General features: G+C 37.9%; 2 protein-coding genes across 2 annotated transcripts; one reads left to right on the top strand and one right to left on the bottom strand.

Moving 5' to 3' along the window:
* The first annotated feature begins 847 nt into the window (after positions 1-847).
* Positions 848-1,867, top strand: LOC138873437 (uncharacterized). The gene is made up of 3 exons (XM_070151910.1): positions 848-973; positions 1,096-1,297; positions 1,686-1,867. Exons 1-3 carry the CDS (start codon positions 848-850, stop codon positions 1,865-1,867), a joined length of 510 nt encoding a protein of 169 aa, XP_070008011.1.
* Positions 1,868-17,919: 16,052 nt separating this feature from the next.
* On the bottom strand, positions 17,920-18,258 carry LOC138873436 (uncharacterized). The gene has a single exon (XM_070151909.1). It carries the CDS (start codon positions 18,256-18,258, stop codon positions 17,920-17,922), a length of 339 nt encoding a protein of 112 aa, XP_070008010.1.
* Positions 18,259-18,866: the final 608 nt, after the last annotated feature.

The following is an 18,866-nucleotide window of genomic DNA, read 5'->3' as shown; positions in this document are numbered from 1 at the left end:
TTTTGAAACAGAGCAGGTAACATCTAGTCCTAAAATTACTTCTGAAATAATCTCTGAGGTTGCTGCAAATCTAAAAAATAGGTTTGTTCTGGTAGGAACTGTGGCTGGGGTTAAGACAACTGAGTATAGGAAAATTGGTAGTAAAAATAGAGAAAAGAAAAAGAGAGTGAGGGTGCTCAAGGTGATGTGAGGGGAACCAGAAAGGAAGGAGTGACTGAATCTTCACCCACCCCTGTTGGTTTGACTGAAGAAATAGGAGCTACGGTAGTGTGGAAGGAGAAATTTGCTGGAGAGGAGGAAAGTTTGAGAGAAAAAAAGGGTTGTGGGTCTGGAGAAACTACTGAGGAGTTGGTTAGATTAAGGAAGAGGTTCTAAGAATCTGTTCCATCTATGCAGGAACCTCTCGAAGACCTATTGAAAAGTGTGTCTGACAATTACAATCCAAAAAGAAAGAAGAGTTTAGGAGTTAAAACTCCTGGTTGTGCAAACAAGAAGAGACAGACTGCCTCTTTTATCCCTGTAACGACTTCTCCTACAATAGGGAGAGCTACAAGGAGTTAGAAGAAGCATAATGAGGCTGAACTGGAAAAATCCCCAGAGGAGAGTAAAAGAAAAGCTATTGCAAAGGGAAAGAAGAAAGTGGTTGAGCCTGTTGAGGCAATTAAAATTGAGGAGATGGACTTGGTCCTTCATGATGAAGAGGAGGCACAAAAAGGTGGAGGTTGTGACTCTAAAGGCAAAGAAAATCAAGACTTCCAAAACGAAGTCTCATTCAATGACAAAGTCTGTTGAGCCTTCTACCTTGGCTAAAAGAACCAGGTCTGCCATAAAATCTAGGAAAGTGAAAATGGTGGAGGAAGAAAAAAGTGAAGATAGAGAAAAAACTGATCAAGAACAGCACAAACTGGTTAAGTTTGGGAAAAGAACTATCTTGAAGGGTAGACTCCTTAGGGACTTGGAGGAGGAAGGCATGGTGATGCTACAGGAAAAACTACAACTGCAAGGTTGAAAGGGCATAGTCCTTTAAATGGATAGAAAGCTTTCCAGAACTGAGATTGTGGAGTTCATGGAAAATTGTGAAATAAAAAATGGCAGAGTCACCAGTATGGTGAAGGGGGGGCGTTAGTGAGCTTCTATGACAAGGAACTGGGAGAGATTTTAGGTGTACCTGCTGAAGGGTACAATGATTACAAGAAGCTCAAATGGCCAAATCTAGAGAACTTTCCTACCTCTCTTGCCATTACAAAAAAGTTTGTTGATAATAAGTTAGAGCTAGAAGCCAAGGATGTATACAAAAGTGAGTCCCCACAAAGTGTTGTTTGAATTTGTTAACAAAGCCGTGTTGCCCAGGCAGGAAAGAAGGCACATTGACACCTTCATGGATCTAATCCCTATGGAATGTATGGACACTGGGGGGCAAATCAAATGGCCTGGGTTTATCATCTAACTTCTTGATAGGGTACTAATTGGAACCCAAAACTCATGCCATACCCCATGATTTCATTTTCACAACTGTACTTGCTCACTTCAAGGTACCCCTTAAGAAATGGAAAGTTGGTACAAGCAAGGTCACGTTGGGGCAAACACTTTGACTACATATGACTATGAAGTCCACACCACTCCTAAAGAACGTGGATCATCCAAAAAGGTACCTATGAACAACAAAGTGTGAGCCTTGGTGCAAGAGAGTGGGGCTAAGGATGCTGAAGTTGAAAGGCTGAAGAAGAGGTTGGCAGAAGTAGAAACTGATAGAGATGCTCTTAGGGCTGAGCTTGCAAAGGACAAAGAGAAGAATAAAGGTATTCTTCATGATACATTGAAACTACTTCAAGCCAAGAACCAAGAACTTGGTCCTTCCCAGCCTTAAGACTTTCATAGCTTAGTTAGACAAACCAGTGACCTGGATGGGATTTTTTTGTTTTTTTTGTTTGCTCATGATCCAGTATCTTTATTTTTCTTTATGCTTTGTGGATGACTAGTGTCAATGATAATCAACTGTTTTGTGCTCTAATTATTTTTTGATGCTTCTTAGATGGCTAATATCATTAGATTGATACATGATACTTGACCCCATGATTACAATGAAGTAGCCCCAGTGCCATGAGTGATATTAATATCTAGTTATCTAACATAATTATGCAACTTTTCGATGAGGCCAAAAGTGAAAAAATAGGTTGTTCTTTTTTACTTTGGGCTGTGATGTTTATAACCTAATGAACTTGATCTTTAATGATTTGTGACTTTAATGAATTTTTTTTTAACATTGTGTCGATGTTGAGCTGAGTTGAAATAGTTCCTATGCTTATGAAAAGAAGAGAGTTTGTCATCATCAAAAAGGGAGAATTTATTGGCCGAAGTGAAGTTTATTTTGATGATTGACAAAGGAACTCAAGTATGAACCAGGTCCATACACAATGTACACAGACACAGGCAGATTCGAGCACAAGGGATGCACGTGAAGGAGATAGGCTTAAGTTGTTATATTTGATATCTCTTGAACAGAAAGGTTGCATAAGTGATAAGGAGAAGGAATCCTTACTCGAAGAGAACTCTATCCAAGATAAGGGAGGAGTTAGAAGTTGAAGATAACTGTAACTCTTCCACCAAGGAAGAGTATAATATTGGAACTCTAGTTAATTCCTATTTTACTAAATCCATATATTTCAGGATGTTCTCATTTTACAGGGATGCACAAACGTTGAAGTTAAACGTGAGTTGAGAGCAAAATAGCAAGGCATTTTGCAAGAAATTCTTGTGTGATTCAAGTGTGCAAACCTAAAGCTACATGAACCAGATAGAAGAACCAGTTCCAAGTGTCTATCTTTTATTATATTTTCATTGTAGTAGGGCTTTCAAGTTTTACCTTTCAGCTTTACTTTAGAAGAAATTGTACTAGGTACTCTAAGTGTTGTATTCAAGTTAGAGTTAACTTGAAGTTGTCGTAACAGCTAGAGGTTGGTTGCCACAAAGAGATTAGAAGTAATCCTTATGTTTACAAAGAGTTTTATAAATGATGTTCTGGTTCAGTGATTTAGTGAAGTGTTGGGAAAAATTTTACTGAGCAGTAGGTCGTAATCTTTTCACCTTTTGAGTAGGGTATTTTTCACATTAAAATACTTGTGTTCTTTACTTTTCGCATTTATTATTCCGCAATAGTAGTATAAGGAGCACATAGACGAACCAGGTCCTTCTATAATATGTGCACACGAAAATTAGACACCACACAAATCACCCCATCCCTCCTCCCTTTCTTGTGTGGCATAGAAGTATAAACATCACGATCGCGAATGTGACCCTTTTCTGCGACCGCAAAGACCCAACCTCCTGATCTGTAACAGCCTATGCGAATGCGGTGCACCTCCCACGATCACAAAGCACGAAGGGTCTTATCTCCAAAACACTCTTCGCGAATGCAGACTCCCTCTCACAAATGAGAAGAATAAAATTCTCTAGTCCACTCTCTTCTTCGCGAAGTGCACCTGACACCTGCAAAAATTAGCAAACGAAAAATGGCTCAAATCAATCTAGAATCATTCCGAAACTCACCAAGCCCCTTGGGACCCTGTTCAACATACTAACTAGTCTAAATACTTTCCACAAACTTCTCCAAAGTCTCAAAATATGAATAAAAACATCAAAACCAAGAATCACACATCAAACCTAGATCTTCAAACTTCCTCAAATTCCAAAATTCTAACTTTCGAATAAAAACGTTGTCTCAACCCCGGGCCATCCCAAGCCCGAACCAAATATACGTACAAGTCCAAAATCATCATAAGAACCTACCAAGACCTTCAAATTATCAATCTGAAATCATTTACATAAAAGTCAAACCTCGATCAACTCTTTCAACTTAAAATTTTCAAATTAAGAATTTCTCTTCTAAGCCACCCCCGATCATCTCGGAAATAACAACCGAATATACTCACAAGTCATAATACATTATATGTAGTCACTTAAGATCTCAAATTACAGGCCAAAATACTAGAACTCAAAACGATCAGCCTAGTCATTACAACGAGTTCAACCTAATAGAACACCAATTCAAAAACCAACGAATAATAACAAAAAATATTAATTTAATACAATTTAAAGTCTACTAATGTGATTTAAATAAATATGTAGAATCTTTTTCATATTTCTCTTGTAATTCCATGTAAAGCTTTGTTGATTTGAAATCTCATGGGAGAATGAATAATTATCCCCTTAATTGGTCTCATTTTTCATCCAAACCTAAAGTTTGCGAGGGTCCTATGAGCCCCTTTAACTTATTCAAAGTGAAAGTATTATCATCCTAAAAGACCACAGCCTGATTAAGTTTGAGCTGTATAACTCACACGTTACTACCTGTTTTTCCATGTTAGTTTTTCTCAAAATGTGAAGTTTTGCTTTTTTTTTTAAAACCTTTTCTTCCCACTATCTTCCTATACCATCCAAAACCATATAAAGCAGGGAGATCTAATTATTAGGAACAAATAAGTTTGGCATTTGATTGGGGTAAATTTTAAAAATTGGATAGGAATAACAAGTTGCTAGTTAGTGTTAATAAAGTCAAACCTCATTAATAACCTTTTTAGCAATCCCTAAACTTTTTACTTTTATACTTTAGCCTTTATATTTATTACCTCAAAATGACTAAATATTACCAATAAACTCCAAACTCTTTCCTAGGTCTTCTTCTTCCCATGTTCGCAACCATCATTACTGTTCATTCTCCTCTCCTCATTCTTCTTCATTTTCTTTCTCCTCTTTTTTTGAGAATCTAATCTCCTCTAAAATAATTTTTCACTAGTAGAATCGTGATTGAATTTGTATTTTTATTGAGAATATTTGTGGAGAATAGGTTTTTTGGATATTTTTAAAAATATTGTATGTTTTTTCAGACTATATTTTGTTCGTTCTTAAGCTAAAAGTTACTTCTAAGGACCATTCATTTTTGGGTAAGTGAAAAAAGATTAATGGAAATCTTACAGAAATGTCCCAAATAAGTCCCAACTTACTAACCTCTAGCCATTAATCATAGACTTACCAAAACTAGTCAAGCACATATAAAAATTAAACTCAAATAAATAAGGTTCTTTCTCTCCAAAAATCACACGTAAAAATTGCCTTCCATATTTTAAGTCTGATTATCAACATTAGATATAAGACGGAAATGAAATTTCATGGATGAGGTAGTAAATAAGGTGATGAAATGCACAAAAATATATATACAAGATTCCAAAAATCTAAGTAAAATAGGACATTTTTCAATGGGTATGGTTGAAATTCATTGAAAACTTATAGATGAGTCAATATACAAAATTTGAGGAAGATTGGAGGTGATTTGGTATCAGAATTTATAGTTATAATCGAGTTCAAAAAATGTGTGACACACGTATCAAATATGTATCACGCATGTATCTCACATATATGTATACATGGATATACATGTGATACATATTTGATACAAATATGATACGTATGTGATACACAAATGATACCCAAAGTGATATACATATCATTTTTTCATGTTCATCTTCTACTTATAATTTTCAACTCAAATCAACTTAAAATTCTACCAAATCATCCCAAATCTGAGATTCAAAGTTTTTAAGATGTACCTAATCTATTCTAATAATACCTACTTGAAAAAATGCAAAAAATTAATCTTTTTTTGGTTACAAATAGTTAATTGGCTAATATTGGTAATATTTGGCTAATACTAGTAATATTATACAAATTGGCCAATTTTTGTAATAAAATACTTATAAATGGATATAACTGGTAGTTTTCAAAGATTAGTTTGTATTCGTTCTTCAACTGCATTTAGTGAATGTAACTTGGTTGTTTCAGTCAATAACTTTCATTGTTATCGGAATAATTACTTTTGAAGTTGTTGGAAAAAATAGTTGGATAATTACAGAAGTTGTCCTGGCAACTGCTAAAGTTGTCCGACAACTGAAGAATTGTAGGGACAAATAATTAAGTTTTATAGTAATTTTAAAGTTATTTCATGAATCTATATATCTTTTGTAAGGACCACCGAAATATGTATCTTTGTAATAACTTTAGGTATTGTGACTACTAATAAAGGACGAAATAATCATCGAAGTTATTTTACATGGTAGATGAGTGGAGAATCATATTCGTTATATTTGACGTTCGAAAGATCGACATATCGATAGAGGTTTGTGAATATGCTATGTACGACAAATTGGTTGAGGTTTTTTTTGGTAATTAACATTTTAACAAATATTACATACTGCAATCAAGCTTAATCTGGACATACGCCCCAGATTTTAGCTCCATTCTTTGGCCTCATTTACTACTACTACAAGAGACAGTTTAATCTAACAATTTAGTCTAACTACTAACTATAGAACAATCATTACATACTAGGATAGTAGTTGAGTTCCTGTAGTCTTCTTTGTAGCCTGTGTTTATTTTCTCCTCGCCCATGCACACCCTGTGTTATTACTCTGCTTAGAATTACTTCTGATCATTGCACTCCTTTGAAGATCCTGTCATTCCTCTCTTGCCATATGTAGTACAAGGTTCCTGTCAGTACAAGTTTCTATAAGTCAACTGTTGTGCTCATCCCTTTATAGTACTTTCCTGCCCATTCAAGCTCATTTATCCACATCATTAGTTGCCTCTGAATCCCTTGCCATTGCAGCATTGTTGTCCATACTCTCGATGAATAAGTACATTTAAAAAATAAATGATCCACTGTCTCCTCCTCACTATTAAATAAAGAACATGTTACATCTTCCACATAGCCCAAACCCCTCAACCTGTCTTTAGTCATCAACCTTCTATGTGCAGTTAAGAAAACTATAAAGTTCCATTTAGGCACTCCAACACTGTTGTGCACTAGTTTCTTCCATGGTACTCTATCAAATTGACCCCTCAGTTTCCCATACATATTCTTAATAGAGAAGCTGCTTATCCCATCTACATCCTCCTCTGTATAACCAGCTTCCTCGAAGTATTATTTGGCTTTAAGTATCTTCTATACTATCCAGAAGCTTGTTTTGGTACAATACTCCACAATGCATTCTGCTTCTTATAATACACATGTATCCATTTCACCCACAACCTATCTTTCTTCTTGCATAGGTTCCAAAGGAGTTTACATATGGATGACTTATTCCATTCCTCTGTAGCCAATATATTTAAACTACCTGCTGCTTTAGGTTTGCACAAATTGTCCCATGACAATAGAGTTTTTCTTGACACTTCTACACCTTCGTCCCATAGGGATATTTACATACTCTTTCAATAAGTTGGATCATTTTCTTTGGCAGTACAAACACCCGAGACCAGTATACTTGGATAGAGAATATCACACTCTTGATTAGCTGAATTCTTCCTGCGTTGGACAGAAACTTTGATATCTAGGATTGGATTCTCCCTAGCATCTTTTCAAGCAAAGGCTGACACTGTATCAATGATAACCTCTTAGAGCTAAGAGGTACTCCCAAGTACCTAACTGATATTTGGTTGAGGTTATTATTTGTAGGCTTGGGTTAAATTGTGATAGAGAGGATCGTTTTCTTACTTGCATGGTCAGCTTTGCTGAAAAGCACACGAAGAGGAATCTTGAAGAAAAATAAATGCTCCTTACGCAAAAAGGTTGGCCCATGAAAAATTACATGCGAGAGAAAACACAGCAGAGATGAAAGAACATGTCATCGTATAGTTTCATGAGTTTGTATTGTATTTGCAATGTGTTATTGACATTGCTTTTATTAGTGATCGTGGTCTAACGAATATTAATTCTTCGGTTAATTATGTTACGTTAATAAAGCCACTATGTTACAATAGTCATTGTTTGACCCAAAAGATATTGAAATCTTTTTTATTAAATTAATTTAAGAAGATGATGAGGTAAATCTTAGTCAAATATAATAAACTCCAGATCTATAAGCAAATCAGAAAATAATGCATAAGACGAAGTAGGGGCAATCAATCTTATTGATATTTTTCATTTCTCCTCTCGTTAATCGGTGGAGATAACTATTTTACATATTCCATGGAAGATTGCTTTTTATTCTGCTAAGAAGATTACAAAGGAGAGGAAAGAGAAAGAGAAAGAGAAAGAGAAGAATCCCCCATCCCTTCTAGGAAGGTTCCCTCCCTATATAGAGTTATGGAATCCTTACTACGTTCTTGGGTTAGTACACTTTCATGCCAGGTCCGCTTTTGTCGTTCCCTAAGTGTTGTTTTTTGACTTGTTGGGTATTGTGAGCATGGGGTTTGGAGAAAATCATATCGTCTTTCACTGTCTCGCCACTTGGACGGGATCTCGGTTGGGTCAACCCCAGCGGTCAGATTTTGACCAATACAGTTAATCCCTCCGTCTATCGGGGTCGTCCCTTGTCGGGCCTGGTAGATGGATTATGTTTGTTACATACCTAAGAGAAATTTGACAACCTAATCCTTGGGTATGGTCTTTAGATTCAAGTAGCATAGCGGCGCCCTTTCGATATCCTTAAACCGTTGCGGCCGTTTCAGAACCGAAACATCGTTTAACTTGAAATGTTGTTCGTGATTGCCGCCATTATGACACACGTTCCTAGGGGATTGAACTGTTTCATGTTGTATCAACTTCAATTGGCGACTCTTGGGTTTCATGCTTGGGAATTTATATCTCTTATAAATAGAAGGAATGCACCATTCAATTGACACACTTCTTTGCCTTTACTTGAAAGAACTTTGCGAATCTTCTTTTCTCCTGACACTTCGGATTTTTTGATTTTCTCCGATTAGCCAGGAACTTTCGTCTTTCCTTTTCTTTATCCCTTTGCTTTATCTGATTGATACAAATGGCTTCTTCTCGCACTGACCTCCCTGCCAGAATTACGACACCGGAGAGCGATATTCTGGCCATTGGAGGAGCAGAAGTGGTAGAAGATGAGGAGGTCACGTCGGTGGTTGAGATCTTGCCTCGCCCCAGGAAAGCATGGACTGATTTCCATAGTCCCGCCGGGGATGAGCCAAAACCTGCTTCCTCGGTCATAAATGAAAAGGGGATCGCAGAATTGAAGTCCAGGTGGAGAATACCTCACTACGTCAAAATACTGCCAGCGGTGAGGAATGACATAGTCCATTTTGACCGCCCAAGGTATTGTGTGTTCTACGACTACCCTTTTATTGTTGGATACACGCTTCCTCTCCCTCTCTTGGTGGTAGATATTTGCCGCTTTTACGAGGTATGCCTAGCTCAACTTTTGTCGTACCTGTACAAATTATTCCTCATGCTGCTCAAGTTTACGGAGCTTGCCGGTCGTGAGATCACTTTGGATCACATGCTCAATATCTTCTCCCCTCAACTCATTCGTGGCACGATGATTCACATGCGTCACCGAGGGTCGAAGAGTCTGGTGGTGAAGATGGACGACAAGGCCAACCGTCGCTTCTACAAGAATTCCTTCCATGTGCAGACCGAGCACCTTGTGGCGGATCCTACGGGATTCCATGAGAAATGGAACTTCGCACGTAAGTGTCTATACTTTTTGTCGGAATGATATCCGACCGCTTTCCATTGGGTAGTACTAAACTGTTTATGTTTTTACAGCCGCGAAACTACACCTTGCACTTGTTGAAGGTGTTTAACCAAAAAATAGAATTTGTGTCAAAGCTAGAATTTAGAAGAACACGGGTTACTGATAATCAAAAGAATATGCAAAGGAAAGTAATTTGAGATAATTAGAGTGTAATCAGGAGAAAAAATAAGTAAATCAAAGTATATTCCGATAATATCTCTTGTCCTTACAATTGATCAGATACCTCCCTTTTATAGGTATCTTGAAGATATGCGTTTTCCCCAAATCATAATAAGGCTATTATGAATAATTAAAGACATTGAATGCTACGTTACATAATCATTATAATCAATACAAATTCTCTAACGTATCTAGTATTTAATGCCTGTCAAATTCTGTATCTGTGCTCTTTACTATGGTCAGATCCATTACTTTTGATTCTTGGATATAAATGACTTAAATAGGTATGGCCACCCGTGCCCCTTCCTTTGTCCTTGCTCGTTTCTATTATTGCTCGTGCCTCTTGATTAATTGTAATTCTTTGACTATTTGACCAGTCCTCGTGTCTTGAGACGTCATCTTTATATAAATGTAATTTTTGCCAATACAGATAGTCCCCCCACTTTCCATTTATTCATCAGTTGAATATTTGGGAAGTGGATTTCATTAAAACGAGAATTTTTGTCACCATTAATGCTATGACAAAATTGACGCTTCAATTGTCACTTCCATTTAATACTCCGTACACGTATCAATTTTTCATTGGTTCTGCAGTTTTTTCAGCCACTTTTAAGGTTTTTACGGTTCCACTATTTACGAAGTGCCAGTTATCATAATTGTGATCCTTCCTTCACTGCACTTTTACCTTTGGCGATCGATTATCAATATAAGTATAACTTCTTCCCTTGTCTTTTACCTCATAAAGGTTTATTGAACACTTAATTTCTCAATTCTTTGTTTACTTCTTCTTTACATCATTCCTCTTCGCTATGTCTTCACCAAACCCTCACTCTCGAGAAGTCTCCATTGTTGATTCTTTTCCCAATGCCCCTGTTAGGCATAGAAGGGGAGGTAGGCTTCGTAGCTTAGGATTTACTCGAGGTGGTTCGTCTATGCCTTCTTCTAGTTCTGGTCCCTCTTCTAGAACCAGAGGTTCCCTTTCTCACAAATCTTCTTCTAGGAGTAAAGAACCTTCTGAACCATTACGCGAACCTTTAGTAGAAGAGATAGTCCCTACAGAATTATATTTTTACCACGATAAGGAATCTCTTAGAAACCAGATTGTCGCTTTAGATCGTGTCGATACTTATCCCACTCAAATTACAGAAGTTTTGACTCTTTTGGTTCGTAAGGACTGTCATTGGAGTAACGATTTTCCCATTATTATCCCTAATCCGAATCAGAGGATAACTTCTTATTTAATTGGGTTTTCTTTTGTTTACACATACCCTTTTACTTTAGGGTTCAGACCAGCGATTGACCCAGTCATTCTCGAATTTTGCCGTTTCTTCAACGTCTGTTTGGGCCAAATTGGTCCGATCATATGGATGGTTGTTGCCTGTTTAAGGAATTTAGCCACTAAAGCCGAAGTTCCTTTTACTTTCCCCCACTTGATTCATCTTTACTCACCTAGGCTTTTTCGCAATGGTGTTTTTACACTAGTAGTCATGAGTAAGAGGGTTTTGGTGAGTCCCGAAGATGACAAAGACCGCGGCTAGTATGCCCGATTTGTTGCTACCCCCACTGTTGGTTTAGTGGGTGAGGATAATGTTCCCTTCCTTGAGAAGTGGAATTTTGCACGTAAGTATTTTAACCTTCTCGTACCTTTTTCCTTCAAGTTTTCCAACTTCTCTAATTTTGCTTTTGTTGTTTTTTTTAGCTACCATGGGAGTTGTGGGGGATGTTCCCAACTTCCGTGGTTGGGTAGATAAATTGCTGAAGATTGCACCGATGGACGGTAGGTCTTGAAAAACACTTTCTAACTGTTTTGGTTGGAAGGTAAAGACTCATGGTGAGAATTTATATTTTGTGCCTTTCGTATCTATATTCTCTTTTATTTCTCTAATTTCTATCCTTCTTTTCGTGTTCGAGGAGTTACTGCTGAAGCAGTTGTGGCTTCTCGTGTTTCCTCGGGAACCCGTACTCCTTCAGGAACCCGTATTTCTCTAGAAAGAGCCCGGGAAATAGTTTTGGGTTCTTCTTCTGCAAAAAGGAAAGCTGCAGAAGAGGAAGACTCTGAAGAAGAGGGAGATGAGGGCTCCCTAGTGACAAGGCCTCGAGTTAGGAGACGCATCGTATCTGATGATGAAGATGAAGTGTCGGTTTCTCTTACTGAACCTTTTGAAACTCCAATAATAATTCCTGACGATGACGTCACTCCCCACGATACTCGTGAGTCTATTGACCAACTTTTCATTAGTGGATTTGGCCGTGAAGATGTAGGACCTGTTTTAGACGAAGTACCCTTATCTTCTTTTCCAACTCCCATGCTTGTGGTTCCTTCCTTACCGGCCCCAACTATTTCTGTTCCTTCTTTTACTGCTTTTACCTCTTCTCTGGCTCCTCCTTTGACTATTCCCCCTACTATTATTCATCATACAGAAGCGGGCTTTTCAAGTAGAAGTGACGCTATGAAGCGGGTAACTATTGAAGTTCCTACCGAGAGTAGCCTTTTGAGAAAGTCAGGTCAGGCAGATGCATAGTTGGAGCCTTTAATCGGCCCAATTGAAAAAGCCAAGTTGGAGAGTCATAGTTCCCTGACTTTAATTAATGATATCGTACATGCTACTTTGAAGGTACTTTCCTTCTCTTCCTTTTTTTCTTTATAATTCGACTATCTTTGAGGATTCTTACTTCCTTTTCCCCTTTTCAGGCCAACCTTATTGGCACAGAAATGATGAAAAGAATCACCCCCTTAGAGAAGATAGCACGTGACTCTCATTCGGAAGCCATCAATTGGAAGGAGCAATTTGAGAGTGCACAGATTGATATAGAAGACTTATAAGAGAGCAAGAGTACCTTAGAGCAGCGAGTGCGGGCTTTAACTTCAGAATTGGCGGTTGCAAAAGCTTCTTCAAGCCAAGCAGAAAAAGACAAAGAACGTCTCGAGTCCTCCTTCTCAAAGCAACTATCTAAAGCTAGTAAAGAAATCAGAGAGTTAAAAGCTCTTTTGGACCAAAAGGAAGTTTACGCTGGGGAGCTTGTGCAAAACTTGACTCAAGCACAAGAGGACCTCAGAATCTCTGCTGATAAAGTGCGTGTTTTAGAATGCTCCCATGCCTCTCTTCAAGCTTCCCACAACTCCGCCTTGGCTGAAAATGAAGAGCTAAAGAATGAGATCGCTGCTTGGGAAAAATATTATGAGATCCTTGAAGAAAAATCTGTTGTCGAGACAAGTTGGGCATTTTTGAATTCTCGTCGTGATACCCTACTTGAAGCTGGTCAAGAAAACTTCAACCTGGAGTTGGAGTTAGCTAAGATCAACGAAACCATTGAAAAGGCTCAACAAACTTAGGACTTCCCTTCTCCCGTGGCTGAAGCTCCCGTGAATGTTGAAGCTGATATGGGTATCCCAATTCTTTCAAGCCCAATCGAATCTGTTGCTACAAGCCAAATTGAAACCGCATCTGTTAATGTAGCTGCCCAAGTTGAACCCACTGTTGTTGATGCTCCTGCTTCGGTTCCTTAAACTTCTCACTGGCCGGTTTTGAACATTCTAGTGATTTTGCTTTTGTTTTGGAAAACTATAATCAGACCCTTAACTTTATTTGAGGGTTGATTTTGAAGTCGTAAGTCCCTAAGTCTTTTATGGGGCAATCTATATAAACAATCTCGTAGTTTTATGACTAAGTTTGTCCTTAGTCTTAGATTTTACATATTAAGAAGTTCTTCGTGTTATTATTATAAACTTCTGTTTTCTTTATTCTTGCCTTAATTTTTAAGGACTTACAAAATAATTTGTATTCTTTGAAAATGCTTCTGTTATCCTCATGACTAATTAATTTGAACATGAGTTTTATAATAGAGGGCCCTTTTATATTTCGATACTTAATGAAGTAGACGTCTCAACTTCATAATGATGTTAACATACGATAAAAGAAATAGGAACACACATGTTTATTTGAAATAAATTTGACAAGTTATTGGAACTTATAATACTTTACATGTATTTGAAGTACATCTATAACTTTCTCGTAACAGTTTTTCTTGTAACAGATTTTTACAAAAGAGGAGTAATAGGTACGGGGTTTTTCCTTATAACTCGTTTTAGTATATGGCCTTTACCCTAATACCCTGACTATAATGGCTCCATCTCGTAACTTTTACTCTGCACTTGACTCTTTTAGGCTTGATTTTCCCTCAATCTTCTTTGCCTTCTTTATACACATGTCAATGTATATTATGTAGTCCCTAAGTGTTTGAGTGTTGAAGTATGAAGCCTCGAGCACTTGATAGTTCCTCTTATTTGGTCCTTTTCCTGAAAAGGAAAAACATACAGGACTCGGAGGGGCGATTATAGATGAAGACTGCATACCCCGTATTTATTTCTATCAGAATAGTTGTAACCCTAGGCCAGTAATTTTAGGTTACTCCGTGTGCCTTACAGGTCATGACTCATCATTTAGTACGGGATAGCTTTTTGACTATCATCTAAAATCGTTAGTAAAATTTTAACAATTTAAAAATGAAATATAAAATGGTTATACCTAACCGTGGGTTACCCTTAGAAATAGTATCTCTTCAAATGAACAACATTCCAATGTGAAGGTAGTACCCTGCCATCCATTATTTCCAGTTCATATGCTCTTTTTCCTGCAACATCACGAACTCTGTAGGGTCCTTCCCATGTTGGACTTAATTTTCCTGCGTTAGCTGCTTTTGTAGATTGAAAAACCTTTTTAAGCACGAAGTCCCCAATTTTGAAGAACCTGAGGCATGCTTTTCTATTGTAGTATCGCTCTATGACCTGCTTTTGTGCTGCCATTCTTATTAGAGCAACTTCTTTCCTTGCTTTGAGTAAATCTAGATTGACTCGCATCTCCTTGTCATTAGATTCTTGTGTCGCCTGCATGAATCGAGTACTCGGTTCTCCTATCTCGACTGGAATTAAAGCTTCAGTTTTATAAACCAATGAAAACGGTGTTTCTCCCGTACTAGTTTTCGCCGTTGTATGATATGCCCATAAAATACCAGGTAGCACTTCTGGCCAATTCCCTTTTGACTCTTCTAATCGTTTCTTCAAATTGTTGATAATGACTTTATTTGTTGATTCTGCTTGCCCATTACCCACTGGATGATAAGGCGTAGACGTTATCCTTTTAACTTGCCAACTTTGAAGGAATTCCGTGATCTGAGCTCCTATAAATTGAGGGCCATTATCGAATACGATCTCCTTTGGTAGGCCGAATCGACATATGATATTCCGCCAAATAAAATCTCTGACTTCCTTTTCTCGCACCTGTTTGAATGCACCTGCCTCCACCCATTTAGTAAAATAATCAGTGAGAACAAACAAAAACATTACCTGTCCTTTTGCTTGTAGTAATGGACCCACTATATCCATTCCCCATTTCATAAATGGCCATGGGGCAATGACCAGATGTAATAATTCCGCAGGTCTATGCATATTGTTACCGTACCTTTGGCATTTATCACATTTGGCCACGAAACTTTCCGCCTCTTCTTCCATTTTAGGCAAGTAATAACCTGCCCTAATTAAGGTTCTTACCAGTGATCTTCCACCTGTGTGATTCCCGTAATATCCCTCGTGTATTTCTCTCATTACATACTCTGTTTGCGAAGGTCCAAGGCATCTTGCTAAGGGACCACCGAACATTTTACGATATAGATTGCCTTGTTTTAAGCAGTACCGAGCAGCCTTTCTTCGAAGCGCATAAGCTTTTTTCTTGTTATCAGGGACGGTTCCATACTGCAAAAAAACAATAATTTTGTTCCTCCAATCCGAGGTTAAGTTATTAAAATATACCTAATTTACATCAGGATCAAGAACTGAATGAAATAAATGTATCACTGAGGCATTTGCATCATTTTCCACATCGGTTGCAGATGCGAGATTAGCTAGGGCGTCTGCTTCAAGATTTTCGTCCCTAGGTATTTGCCTAACTTTCCAATTTTGAAATTGTTTTATCAATTCCCATACCTTTTCCAAGTACTGCTGCATCCTTGCTTTCCTTGCTACATAAGTCCCCAGTATCTGATTGACTACGAGTTACGAATCACTCTTGATTATAATCTGATTTATGCCAAGTTCCCGTGCCAGTTCTAAACCTGCAATCATAGCCTCATATTCTGTCTCATTGTTAGTTATGGAATGACATTTGATAGCTTGCCGAATGGTTTCACCCGTAGGTGGTACCAATACGACCCCTAAACCTGCTCATTTTACGTTAGACGAGCCATCAGTGAATAAACTCCAAGTTCCTCGATTAGCTCCATTGAACACCTGTAATTCTTTTTCTGCCTCTAACTGCATTCCCTGGCTAAAATCAGCCACGAAATAAGCTAATACTTGCGATTTTATAGCAGTTCTAGGTTGGTATGCAATTTCATATTCACTTAACTCTATTGCCCACTTAGCTAACCTACCTGATAACTCATGCTTATGTAATATGTTACGTAAAGGGAAGGCGGTTACTACAACGATAGGATGACACTGAAAGTAAGGTCTTAGCTTTTTAGATGCCATGATTAATGCAAGTGCAAGTTTTTCTAACTGAGGATACCTCGTCTCCGCATCTAACAAAGATTTACTTACGTAATAGATAGGGGATTGTTTACCTTGTTCTTCTCGGACCAAAACAGCGGTTACCGCCACTTCTGAAACAGCAAGGTAAATGAGTAATTTTTCCCCAGCCTTTGGTTTTGCCAGCAAAGGTGGATTTGATAAGTACGTTTTCAAATTCCTAAGTGCTTGTTGACATTCCTCATTCCATTCAAAATGATCCTGCTTCTTAAGGGCTGAGAAGAATTTAAAACATTTCTCTGATGATCTAGAAATGAATCCTCCCAAGGCTGTAATTCTTCATGTTAATCGTTGAACTTCTTTCTTGTTTGAAAGTATGTCAGGAATTTCCTCAATGGATTTAATCTGTGTAGGATTCGCTTCAATACCACGGTTAGAAACAAGAAAACCCAAAAACCTACCTGAAGCAACGCCAAATGCACATTTTTCGAGATTTAGTTTCATATTAAATTTGCGCAAAATCGAAAATGTGTCAGATAAGTGTGATATGTGATCTTTTGAGTATTGAGTTTTAACAAGCATATCATCTATATATACCTCCATGGTCTTTCCTAAATGCTCTTGAAACATTTTGGTAACTAACCTCTGATACGTTGCACCTGCATTCTTTAGACCAAAGGGCATTACTTTATAACAGTAAGTCCCCCTGTCTGTTATGAATGAAGTTTTTTCTTCATCTTTCGGATCCATTTTAATCTGATTATAACTTGAATATGCATCTAAAAACTTAACAGCTCGTGACATGCAGTTGCATCAATCAATTGATCTATATGTGGTATTGGAAAAGAATCTTTAGGGCAGGATTTGTTAAGATCTGTGTAATCTACACAAACTCGCCACTTACCGTTCTTCTTTGGAACCACAACAGTGTTCGCTAACCAGTTAGGATACTTTACCTTTCGAATGGAACCAATTTCTAGCAATTTTTGGACTTCTTCTTGAATCACCTGATTCTTGAAAGCTCCTTGCTTTATTTTCTTTTGCTTCACAAGGGGGTATGATGGATCTTCATTTAGTTTATGAGTCGTCACCTATGGTGGTATTCCTGTCATGTCAGAGTGGGACCAAGCAAAACAGTCCATGTTAGTTTTCAAAAATTCAATTAACTTGCCTTTCATTCCTTGGTCAAAATTGGCTCATACATAGACTTTTTTATCAGGCCATTGAACAAATAACATGACAGGCTCTAATTCCTCTATCGTTATTTTGATATTTTCATTCTCTTCTTGTTCTTGAATGGTATCAGGTTACATCTGTTTTCCCTTGTTCAGTTGAGGTTTGTGTTGTGAAGTCCTCAACTACCTTCTGTGATTGCTATTTACCTTCACTTCCCATGCTTGTATTTGCAACGGAATTGATAGCCCTGGATATATGTTGATCTCTACGAATTTGACAGATTCCCCATGGTGATGGGAATTTAATAACTTGATGCAAGGTCGAAGGAACATCATCCATTTCGTGGATCCAGGGTCTCCCAAGAATCATGTTGTAAGCCATCTCCATGTCTGCTACCTGGAACTTTGTATCTTTGACGACCCCTTCAGCAAATGTGGTAAGTATTAGCTCTCCTTTTGTGACTACACTGGAATTATCAAATCCAGTTAGAGTATGCGCCTTTGGTGTTACTCAATCTTCAGCTTGCATCTCACGTAATACTCTTAGCAAAATAATGTTGACGGAACTACCTAGATCAACCAAAACTCGTTTCACATTAGTATCATGTACAATTAAAGATATTACCAGTGCATCGTTATGAGGGGTTAGTACGCCATCTACATCTGCATCATTAAATGTAATATTGTCTTCCTCTAAAACATGCCGCACCCGTTTTCCTTGAGTAATTGTTACTCTGGAAATTTTGTTAGCCGTAGTATATGATATACCATTGATGTCTCCACCACCACTTATAACGTTAACAGTTCTTTTGGGAGACGGTGGTTTTGGAGGCTCCTGTATGTTCTTCATGTAAGCCTACTTGCCTTTCTCACTGAACAACTCAGTAAGATATCCTTGTTTTAATAAATGATCAACTTCACTTTGTAAGAATCTGCAATCTGCTGTTTTTATTCTCGTGGTCATTATGAAACTCGCACCAATGGTCAGGGTTGCACCTATTTGGATTCGATCTCATTTCCTTTGGCCACCGAACCTTATCTCCCATGCTTCTCAAAACAGCCACGAGCTCAGAGGTGCTGACATTGAAGTTATAACCACCGAATCTTGCTTTTAAATTTCTATCATCATCTCGTGACTCTTTGTTGCTTCGCTCGTTCCTGAATTTTGATGAAGAACCTAATTCTCTGTTTCTTGATCTATGATCGTACCTTTGATTATCCTACTTTGACCGTGAGTCTTTTCCCGAAGGTCCCATATAAGGCTCGTACTTGTTTTTACCGGACCTTTTTTCGGTCTCCGCCCGTCTCGAACTTATCTTTTCTTCTTTTTGGAGTTGCGGAACAGTATCTTCCTCAATCCTCAACTTCGTGCTATACCTGTTTTAAACATCATTCCACGTTGTAGCTGGGAATTCTCGAAGGCTTTCCTTAAGTCTCCTCGTAGCTTCCGAACTCTTT

Source organism: Nicotiana sylvestris, chromosome 7, assembly GCF_000393655.2.
Source record: "Nicotiana sylvestris chromosome 7, ASM39365v2, whole genome shotgun sequence".
In the NCBI taxonomy this organism is placed as follows: Eukaryota; Viridiplantae; Streptophyta; class Magnoliopsida; order Solanales; family Solanaceae; genus Nicotiana; species Nicotiana sylvestris.
This window is presented reverse-complemented; position numbering and strand designations above follow the sequence as displayed.

What these genes read in the sequence shown, in the direction of transcription:
- LOC138873437 (XM_070151910.1), top strand. Translation starts at nt 848, where the DNA reads ATGGTGGAGGAAGAAAAAAGTGAAGATAGAGAAAAAACTGATCAAGAA. An exon ending in ACTTGGAGGAGGAAGGCATG is followed by an intron (nt 974 to 1,095) that starts GTGATGCTACAG and finishes AAAAAATGGCAG; the next exon opens with AGTCACCAGTATGGTGAAGG. An exon ending in AGCCAAGGATGTATACAAAA is followed by an intron (nt 1,298 to 1,685) that starts GTGAGTCCCCAC and finishes CCTTGGTGCAAG; the next exon opens with AGAGTGGGGCTAAGGATGCT.
- LOC138873436 (XM_070151909.1), bottom strand. Translation starts at nt 18,258, where the DNA reads ATGAAGAACATACAGGAGCCTCCAAAACCACCGTCTCCCAAAAGAACT.